The 11107-nt window shown below is 40.2% G+C and overlaps 1 protein-coding gene across 1 annotated transcript; it reads right to left on the reverse strand.

The window, feature by feature from the left end:
- Positions 1-486: 486 nt before the first annotated feature.
- LOC132167861 (uncharacterized) lies at positions 487-8834 on the reverse strand. The gene is made up of 3 exons (XM_059578899.1): positions 8414-8834; positions 738-1217; positions 487-641 (listed from the first exon to the last, which is right to left on the reverse strand). The coding sequence occupies exons 1-3, from the start codon at positions 8541-8543 to the stop codon at positions 487-489; spliced, it is 765 nt and encodes a 254-aa protein (XP_059434882.1). The 5' UTR covers positions 8544-8834.
- Between the last annotated feature and the right edge of the window lie 2273 nt (positions 8835-11107).

Genomic DNA, 11107 nt, shown 5'->3' on the forward strand with positions numbered 1-11107 from the left:
TTTCTTTTCTTTTCTTAAAAAAATAAATAAATAGAATGTGTTAAATTACCAATTATCTTAAAATTTTAAGTTGATAGGAAAATATAAATTTTATAACTTAATCATTACTTTTACACTCTTCACGTGTAGGGTTTAAACTTCCTTTTAATTATAGGTCAGACTTAACAGGTGAAATATTTAATTTAGATGGAGTGATTTAAATTATCAGTTATCCTAAAAGCTTAAGTTGATAGGAATAGGTAAATTTAATCACATAATCATTACTTTAATGAAAAGTGTAATAGAGATTTTGTTTGGGTGTAAAACCTTTTACAGAAAACATTTTGTTCAATTTTGGATATTTGGGCCAACATCTGAATATTTGGATGGTGTTATATGTAACGTACGTAATCCTAATTATAGAATTAAATTAATATATATATATATATTCTATGTGTGCATGCATAATACCAGAGCAATTTAATGAAAAGAAACAAGAGAGCGATACTAACGAGAGTAGATCCATCGTTTCCAAAACACAAGCTGATTTTCACTTGGGAATGCGTTAGGTGTAGAAGCCAAGGCATACAAAGGGGAGACCTTCTCTTTGTTTAGAGCAAGAGCCAAATGCATATCATTCCGGAGTAAATTCAAAGCAATAGCTGTTGTGTTGTAATAGCGTAAGTATAAAAAACAATAAAAAGAAAATCATAAATAACGGCCATCAATGGATAGTTAAAGGAGAAGTTGTTAATTACCTAACGTCCGGGTATATATAGCCTTCGTACAAAGTGTAGCAGCGCTGATGCCTTTTAGATCTTCCGGCGGAGTGAGAGAATAGAGATAGCAAGCCAATTCTTTATGACCACCTTCAATAGCAACAACAACCGGAAGACGTCCATCCACGTCTCCAATGCTGGCCAAGTGCTTGTTCTTTGTAAGCATGCACTTTGCCATCCGGTAGTTACCAGCAAAAGCTGTCTCAGCTAGAGCTGTCCAACCATCATTATCTTGTATTTCCAAGCTTTCTGTCCACATTTTATCTACCAGCTTCTCCACTAGATCATCATGTCCCGAAGTAACAGCAATGTGAAGAGCTGTCTTGCCCTGAGCTGTGATCTTCACATTCAATGTGTTGGGATAATCCTTAAGGAACTCCCTTATATAGTACCAATCTCCACGTTGCACATCCTTAACAAATTCTTTATATTGATCAAAATGTCCATTGTTGTCCCTCCCTGCCAAGTTTCTCTTTGTTGTCATTGAACGAAATGAAAGGAAAGGATGATCTTTCTGTTGATTTTAAATTTCAGAATTAACTAAAAATATACATGATATATAGAGACCATCACAATTTGTACCAACGTACCTACGTATGTACAAGATGAAGAAATTCATAATACTATGAATATTAAATGCGAAAATAATCTAATGAAAAATAAATAAATAGCAGAATTTAAATAAAAGAGATACAAAAATTTTACGTGGTTCAGTCAACGACCTACGACTACAGATAAAACTCAAATGGCTACATTATGTTCTTATTGCTTAATTTCTTTCACAATACATCATACTCCTATTTATAGGAGAATTGAGGTAGATAAGTTTGGTAATCAAATCAAAGGAATTTGATTACCATGAAATCTAATTTCAATAAAATCAATCGGATTTGATTTATCATCAAATCTAATTATAGAAGATTACAATCAATTACAATTAAATCAAATCTCCTAATATTCTCTATTACAAGAAACATGCCACGTCAAGACAAGCATCTACCAATCTAGAACGTCGTCTTTATAACATGCTCAAACTTTTTTTTTTTTTTTTTTTTGAATTGTGTCTCATTAATACCAACAGCAAATAAAACATCAGGGTGGTAAGTCTTCTACAGCAAAAGGAAAATCCTCCCTCCACTCTCGACCCTCCCCATGCTGAAAGGCGCTTTTTGCTACATTGTGCGCTACCCCATTAGCTACCCTATTTGTATATTGAACCACCCACCCCCTATGCTTTGCGATTTCTTCTTTGGCCGCATTCACAATCTGCCCATAGGTCGTCCAGCAGTCTTCTTCTTGGTTGAGTGCTCTGACTATCCCCAAAGCATCCCCTTCAAATACGACATTTTGGTAGCCCGTACAGCGAGCATACTCCACAGCAGTCCATGCGCCAAGTGCCTCAGCCGTGGGGGCGTTGGTAATAGAGCTCTTAGTAACACACATCATCCTTAAAATCTTCCCCGATTGATCACGCACAACCACTCCGACTCCCATCAGGTCTTGGCTCTTTGATATTGAGGCATCCCAATTTATCTTGACATATCCCACTGGAGGGGGCACCCACCTAGCGGCTGGAGTAAGAGGAATAGCCACGTCCGTGTCTATTCTTCTCTGTGAGGCATTATTGAAAGCCACCACCTGTTCCCTTGCACGCCGAACCAACACTGACGGATCAACCATTTCACCCCCGTGCACAATAGCATTCCTTCTAAACCATATTTGTCTCGCCACAGTGGCCATCAGCTGTAACTAGTCCTCATTTAATCGGTCCATTAGCTTTGCCATAGTGTAGATGAAGTCAGTCTCATCACTCGTGCATTTCTGAATCCTGGGGTCACACTCCAACCACACATCTTTTGCCGACAAACAGGTCCACAGGATATGTTCGGTGGTTTCACTCTCCCTTCCACAGATCGGGCATAGAGGATCCGCAGCTATATGTCTTTTGAACAGCCGCTCCTTGGTGGGCAATATGTTGCTGCAAGCTTGCCATAAGAAAGTTTTAACCACACTGGCACATTTTATCCTCCAAATTCCTTTCCAGATGCTGGCTAATTGTTGAGCGTTTGAGCAGCTACCCTCCTCCTTGAGTGAGTTCTCCTGTCCCATGTGATAGGCGCTGCGAACAGTGTAGTTCCCATGCTGTGTAGCCCCCCAGACCAGCTGATCCTTTCTTCTTTGTGGACAGACTGCTATACTACATATCTGCCGGGTTTCCCCCTCATCGAATATTTCAGCAACCAAAGCCGTGTTCCACCAGTTCGAATCCATATCAAGAAGCTCGCTCACCTTGGCATCCGGTGACAAGATACTCACAGGGGATTGAACCAAGCAGGATCCCGGCGTTGGGAGCCATTTATCACCCCAGACCTTAATGGATGTGCCGTCCCCTACTCTCCATACTAACCCTTCTTGGAGAAGAGGTTTCGCATTCCAAATGCTACGCCACACATATGACGGTTTCCGGCCTAGCGTGGACTCCAAGAAAGAGCCATTCGGATAATATTTTTCCCGGAAAATTCTAGCCACCAAAGTGTCCGGTCTTTTTAGCAACCTCCACCCTTGCTTCCCTAAAAGAGCCAAATTAAACATTTCTATGTCGCGATATCCCAGGCCCCCTCCCTCCTTAGTCCTCCCCATTTTCTTCCAGCTCATCCAAGCAATCCGAGCATCATTCCCCTTGTGCCCCCACCAAAATTTAGCCATCATGGAGCTAATCTCTTGACAAAGAGTTTTGGGCAGCTGGAATACACTCATTGTGTAAGTGGGGATCGCCTGTACCACTGCCTTCAGGAGCACTTCCTTGCCAGCTTGTGAGAGAAATTTTTCCTTCCAACCGTTCATACGTTCCCAAATTCTACCTTTCAGAGATGAGAATGAGCTCACTTTTGCTCTCCCTATGAGGGCTGGTAGGCCTAGGTATTTTTCATACCTGTTGGTAGAGGTTACCCCCGCCACTGACAAAATGAGTTCCTTGGCTTCTCGCTTCGTATTTTTGCTAAAAAAGATGGATGTCTTCGCTTGATTGAGCTTTTGCCCGGAAGCTTTTTCATAAATTTCTAGAACTTCTTGAATTCTAACCCACTCCAGAATGCTAGCTCGACAAAACAGCAAGCTGTCATCTGCAAAAAACAAGTGGTTAATTTTTGTACCTCCCTTGGAAATGGGCAATCCTGTGATTTTCCCTTCTTGTTCTGCTCTTCGTAAGATGGTGCTAAGCCCCTCCGCACATAGAATGAAGAAATAGGGAGACAACGGATCTCCTTGCCTGATCCCCCTAGATGGGACAATATTTCCATGCGGCTGACCATTAATCAAAATGGAGTAGGATACAGTGCGAACACAGGTCATCACCTTGTCTACCCAACTTCTTGCAAAACCCAATTTTACCATAATAATTTCCAGGAAATCCCACTCGACTCGATCATAAGCCTTGCTCATGTCCAGTTTGAGTGCCATGTACCCCTTCTTCCCTTTCATCCTGACATCCATAGTCTGTAAGGCTTCAAAGGCTACCAAAACATTGTCTGTTATAAGACGTCCCGGGATGAATGCACTTTGGTTAGCCGAGATGATGTGAGGAAGGACCTTTTTCAGTCTGTTGGCTAGAACTTTTGCTATCAGTTTGTAGATGACATTACAGAGGCTGATGGGCCTATATTCAGTGATTCTAGTAGGGGTTTTAACTTTTGGAATCAGTGTAATATACGTAGCATTAATAGACTCATCAAAAATCCCATTATTCAGAAAATCAAGAACTGCCAGACATACCTCGTTCCGCACGTACGCCCAAGACTTTTGATAAAAACATGCCGACATGCCATCAGGCCCAGGGGACTTCAACGGGTGCATTTGCTTCAATGCCTCATCCACTTCCATCGTGGAGAATGCTTTTAGCAGTTGACAGTTCATCTCGTCCGTTACCCGACCCTCCAATCCCATCAGACAAGCCTCCACCTCCGTTACGCCCTTTGTGCTAAAGAGTGTTTGATAAAATTCGGTAAAGGCCTTACCGACTTCCTCGGGAGTGGTCCATTCTCGGCCTTCGTCATCTTTGATTTTCTGGATAAAATTGATTTTCCTTCGGTGACTGGCCCATGCATGAAAGAACGGGGTGTTTTTGTCTCCATTACGATACCAATTTTGCTTGGCTCGTTGTTTCCATTTCATATCTTCTTGCTCGAGCAGAAATTCAATTTCAGTTTGAAGCTGTTTTATTGCTAGGCCATCCCTGCCATCTTCATTCCGCTGCAACATCTCCAAAAGCTTGGTTTTTTCTTTTATTGCTCTCTCAAAATTGCCATGTTTTCTCCAGTTCCACCGTTTTAACTCGCCTTTGCACGCCTCAAGCTTTTGTTGCACAATCTGAATGCTAGTGCCCCCGGATGTGTCATCGTTCCATGCTGCCTTAATCACATCCATTGCTCCTTCATCAAGGAGCCACTTTGCTTCAAACTTTGTACCCCTCTTAGCATTTTTAAATTGTTTCTCCTCTTCCGAATACATGATCAAAATGGGCTTATGGTCAGATGTTCGAGCCGCCAGAATCTGCACTTCCACCTTTTTGAAAAAATTAATCCAGCCATTGTTTGCTACCGCCCGATCTAGCCGCTCTTTAATGAAGCCGCCATCTTGCCGACAATTTGTCCATGTAAACTTTGAGCCCGTGAACCCCAAGTCACTGAGTTGACACTCTTCCAATGCCTCTCGAAACTGAAACATTTGAGCCTCCCTCCGTGGCACCGCTCCCGACTTCTCCGTTGGGTTTGTGATTTCATTGAAATCCCCCACACAAAGCCATGGTAGCGGATTGTAATTTTTTAAATGGCGAAGTAATGTCCACGACTCATGTCGTTTTGTCCACTCCGGATGGCCGTAAAAGCCAGTTAATTTCCACGAACACCCCAAGCCTTTCTCCGACACTATTGCATTTATATGTCTTCTAGAATAGTTTTGAATTTCCAACATACTACTCTCCTTCCATAGCAATGCAATTCCACCGCTTCTCCCAACCGGGTCCACCACAAACATACCTTCAAAACCCAATTTCACCCGAACACTTTCCATTTTATTCTTTCGACATTTTGTCTCCATAAGAAACAAAATGATGGGCTGCTTTTCCTTCGTCATATGACAAAGGTCTCGAACTGTCTGAGGGTTCCCAAGCCCTCGACAGTTCCAGCTTAAAAGACTCATTGGTGATGGCGGGGCTGAACATCAGCCGCCGCCATCTCTTCGTTATTGTCATACCCTTCCACACTAAGTATCCTCCCCCGTTTGCCCACCCGTTCTGTCCTCTTTCCACCATCCCCCACCTGCGCCTTTCGCTTCTTTTTGGATCCCTGTTCCGCCCCAACTGATGCTTCATTATTCTGTCCCTCGCGTGCCCTGCGTTTCCACGTACGTAAGCTGGCTCCACTAACCCCCAGCTCCTGTGGAAAGCAAGGAGATACCTCCATTTGGGCCAATGTCGATGGGTCTTCTTTTTGGCCCCACACTTCATTATCCTTTTCTTGACCCATATCTGCATTCGGCCCTTTCCCATTCTCCGGATTAGGCCCACTTCGTTCTGTTTTTTCCCCAATCTCCTTACCCACCACCTCAGCTTGGAAAGCATCGCCCGCTGGAGAAGTATTTATAGCCACATGGTCCGGATTTTCCTCAAAGTTTCCAGCCGGCTCCTCTAAGATCTCCTTTCCTTTTCCATTCGCTCCTTCTACACTGCCATTATGGCAAGAAGAAACGTCTTCACTCCTGGTGCCGTGATTGGGGCGAGATTTTTGGCTAGGGTTTGCTGAGAATGCGGAATATTCCGGAGATGCATCCTTCTGGAACCTCTCGGCGCCGTCCTCCCCCAAGTCGCCAGTCTTACTCATTGGTCCCCCTCCGCCTCCGAATTCTGGGCCGCCGCCTCCTCTCCTCCGCCCATCATCTGCCCGGAGCCACACTCCCCATTCTTTCCTCTCCATCTTCCCATTCAGTTTGGTGCTGCGTGGAATAGGGCATCCCTTCTCACCATGAATAATCCGGCCACAGTCGAAGCAGGCCATTGGTAGCTTCTCATATCTACAAGTAACCCAGTAAGACTTCCCTTCCAGCATGAGGGCACGCCCCCGCTCCAAAGGTTTGGTTAAGTCAATTATTACCCGCAGCCGCAGACACCTTCCCCACCCTACCCCATCTCCAGCCAGGTCTATATCCTCTAGTTTCCCCATTGATGCTCCAATCTTGGCCCCTACTCCTTTAGTCATGCATAGTAATGGCATGTCATGTATTTGGACCCAAAAAGGGGAGTGCGTAAATTGCATCTGCGCTGGCGGCGTGCTACCGTCGAATTCATTGAGTACAAGAATGTGCCTATCAAATGACCACGGCCTGCCCTCCAAAACTCTCCTCATATCATCCACATCTTCAAACTCAAAGAGCCAGACATTGTCATCCAGCTCCTTAAAAATTACTCCTCCCAGTGTGCGCCATATTCTGGATAGTACTGTTTTGAACGCTTCCTTATTCGCCATTCTCCCCATCCATAGTTTCCCAATCAAGCAGCGTCCACCATGAAATCGAGTCTCCTCAATCTCCCCTTCAGTTATGGTTATCCCAACTTTCTCCCCTTCCGTGAGTGAGATGTTTCCACATAGTTTTTCCAGTTGCTCCGCCATCTCCTGCTCCTTGGATTGCCTCGGTGACACCTATCCGACCCTCCACTGCCGTCCACCGGTAGGAGGTTTACCCCTCGCCTCTAGCTGTTTCTCAGAGAAACCCTAGGGAGGACTTCCGTCTTCGTCCATCAGTTACTTTTATATTTTATAACATGCTCAAACTTGGATGGCAGCATCTAGTTGTAGAAGTAATATATAAAAGGAACCATCGTTAAATTTTAATAGCTTCTTTAGTGATATATGCTATCCCTCCTTATTCTTCAAACTTGGATGGCAGCATCTAAAAAAGACAAAGTTTTTCTCTAATAGCATAGATAAGGTTTGAATAAATTTTATTAAAAAGTTATGTGCATCTTACATACTATTAAAAAAATAAATACATGTTATTTTTATAGATTGAGTTGAAAGAAGATTCTTCATTCAACTCAGTTTGAAAGAAAATTATATCCTTATTTATAATTAGAAATATTATTCGACAAAATTTTCTACATCGTTACCTAAAGTTTGAATCGATTGTACATGAGGACTAACCTTCAAATTTATTATTAGCAATTGTGCTTACCAGCCACTGTTTAGAAAGAAGGTATTATAGCTGGTTGCCCCAAGCAACTCAGCAGTTAACTCTATAAAATCTCTTTAATTAAATGATGATAACCCGATTTAACAAAATATCTCCTCTTTTATTTTTTTCAGTACTGCACGGAGCCGTACGAAGCCTTGTGAATAATCTGTGATGGGGAAAACTTTCTTATGGGCAATGATTTTGGGGAGCGTTTCCACAATTATAATTTCCTCCAGCTTTTTCTTGAATTGTGAAAAAAAAAAAAAAAAAAAAAAAAATCTTAGGAGCTATAACAACTACAATTTTACTGCTAGCTTTTTACATTTTTATTAATTAGTTGTTGTCGTACATACAGATTTTAATCTTATTGTCCGATTAAAATGTTTAGGCACATGCATTGTTCAGAGAGAGAAAGAGAGGTGGAGAGACACCTGTGTTAATATTGTTGGGCATCTTACGCTCTTCTACCAAAGTATTCCGAGCAATATTTGTAGAATTAATCTCCTCAATCTCAATAACTGTGTCCAGCCCGGACGAATTTTGAATAACCTGTGAAGCCATAAAATTCTTGTTGCTCTAATCCTTTTAAACAGCTTCATCATCTTTTTGCTTATGAGGTTCAGTGGTGAATTCAACATTGTTCCAAAGATCTTGAGCCATCGAATAGGATTTTACCCGATCACTTTAATCCAGATAATTATCTTTCTCAAGAACTGTTAAGGCAGCCTCTTTCCACGTTTAATCTGTCATTATATCCAAATGCTGTTAGGAGCATGCAGGTAAAACAGAACAGAAGGAATATCAGTTATGGTAATAGATAGTAGGAATTCCTTCATGGACTTCTCTAAACTACTTTTAGACTATTAATTTACCTTTAATTATCTTGTACCTCATAGTTTTTTTTTCCTAATGAAATAAAAAGCATATAACCAAAGTCCATGATTACAAGAGACGTCCTTAGAGGTATAAGGGAAAACAAAAACCAAAAACGTCAATGTCTACATTAGAAAACCTAAGAAACGAGGAAAAATAAATCACATTTGGCTACATGTAAGATGGGTTTGCAGCCTTAATCCTAACAACTTGTCATGAGGATTAATTTAATTCGCCTATCTATAAGGTTGAGAAATGGTGAAATTAGTTTCCAAAATATAGATTTCAATATAAGTGATTTCCAGAATTCCAGGATGAATAAATTAAGGATTTAAGATTTCTATTTTTTGGTTGAGTCAAGGAAATTACTTCTATTCTCGAGGAGGGTGGGCCATTATGGATTTTATTAAAAAAATTTACATCTTTCATGTAATTTATTTTATAAATGTAACACCCTAATTTAATACTTGACAATTATGTTAAATAATCATTGGTTTAAAACCACGAGAATTTTTAATTGATCTTAAATTTTATATATAAAAATTTCCCTAAGACGCATATATAAATAAAAGTGTTTTTTAACATGTGTTAGGAATGTGTTTTATAATTATGATCCTTAGGGTTTCTTCGACCAACAATCGATTGGTCCTATAATGATTGATTGATAATTTGATACACGTGTGTTGAAGCTAATATTCAGTCTCACTCAAACTCAGCTACTAAGGATCATGTTGAAGCTAAAGTCAATGTTAAGATGGTAGTAATTAACATGAAGAGCTCAAAGGTTGTGAAATTCAAATACTTCACGTTATTGCCATCTCATTATTGACTTTGGCTTCAACATTATCCTTAATAGCTGAATTTGAGTGGGACTGAATATTAGCTAGCTTCAACAACTTGGCACATAACGATTAATGGATACTTTTCAATGATCGATAGGTGCCCGCTTGCATGCTTTTTAACAACTTTTCCGGCACATGATTCATGTGAATGGTCTTATTTAAGGATTTAGGATAAACCATAGGTCCCATTTCACATTTTCCCATAAACCTAACCCTAGAGAGAGAGAGAACCACCTTGGAGGTATTTCTCCTAAGGGCTTGGAGAAGCTCTCACCCTGAGGTAAGGAGGCTTAACCCAACTCTTAATCTTGATTTATTATGCATGTTGTACACTGGTTTTCGTACTTAATCATGCTTAGTCGTGTATCATTTCACAAGAGTTAAAAGTTGACATTTTTAATAAAGGAAAGTTTGATTCTTACATGTAAAGCATGTACTTTAAAGATACATTTCCTTTTTCCGTTAAAACAATATATATGCATCCATCTTTCAACACTTTAAAGCAGTTTTCCTCGATTGTTTAGCATTGGATTATGATGATAATGAGAATAAAGTTAGGATCTATATATAAGTGAAGTTTTTTCAAAAAGAAAACTGCAAAACAATAGAGGAAAGAAAATGTTTAACGTTGTCTCTTTTTTACTTAACAAAAAAAAAAAAAAAAAAAAAAACTTATCGTTCTAAGCATCGATCTTGGGTAGATCCAAATGTGCTTTTTTCTTTCTTTTTCTCCGATTTTTTATTTTTTATTTTATTTTTATTTTTTTTAGTTAGACTTTCCATTCAAAGTAGATTGGCGACTCCACAAACAAAATCCTAGGTTCGCTCGTGGGTCCGTAGATTTATGTTTATTGATGTTTAATGTCTTGGGTCCAATATTTAGAGGTGACCAACGTAACCATGCATGCATGTGGGTGATGGTCACAATGAAACAACGTCGGGGTGAGCCACCCCAACCATGAGTTAGAGGAGGCAAAACGGTAGTATGGTGGGAAAGAGATTGGTGGGGGAAATGGATTCTAGGCATAGAAAATTGTAAGAAGAAATGGAATCCAGGCAAAGACGAGTGGTTCTATTTTTATGTTTATGTTTGGAATATGTTACTTATTGAGTTTGATTGGCAGTTGGGACTTTAGAGAATATTAGTGCTGGGCTTGGAGTGGATTAATTATGATGATTATTATTATTAATGGATATGCAAATAATTATTCTGGTTGCTTGTGGCATTAAGCATCTTAAACTTGAGTTCAAATTCTATATGGAAAGACTTTGAAACTCTAACAATAATACAATATAAACATTCTCATATAGTTAATCTGCAAAAAGTATGTTGTGTGTCTCCATGTAGTCTAACACGTGCTAATTAAATTCTCACTACCATTAATTTTTTTTAAAAAAAAAAAAAAAATC

The sequence above is a fragment of the Corylus avellana genome, chromosome ca1 (assembly GCF_901000735.1).
Source record: "Corylus avellana chromosome ca1, CavTom2PMs-1.0".
Lineage (NCBI taxonomy): Eukaryota > Viridiplantae > Streptophyta > Magnoliopsida > Fagales > Betulaceae > Corylus > Corylus avellana.

Bases quoted from the DNA above. Each gene is read 5' to 3' on its own strand.
- LOC132167861 (XM_059578899.1), bottom strand. From the start codon at position 8,543: ATGGCTTCACAGGTTATTCAAAATTCGTCCGGGCTGGACACAGTTATT. The intron at 1,218-8,413 runs GTGTCTCTCCAC...GAAACTTGGCAG, and splicing joins GCCCAACAATATTAACACAG to GGAGGGACAACAATGGACAT. The intron at 642-737 runs GTAATTAACAAC...ACAACACAACAG, and splicing joins TATATATACCCGGACGTTAG to CTATTGCTTTGAATTTACTC.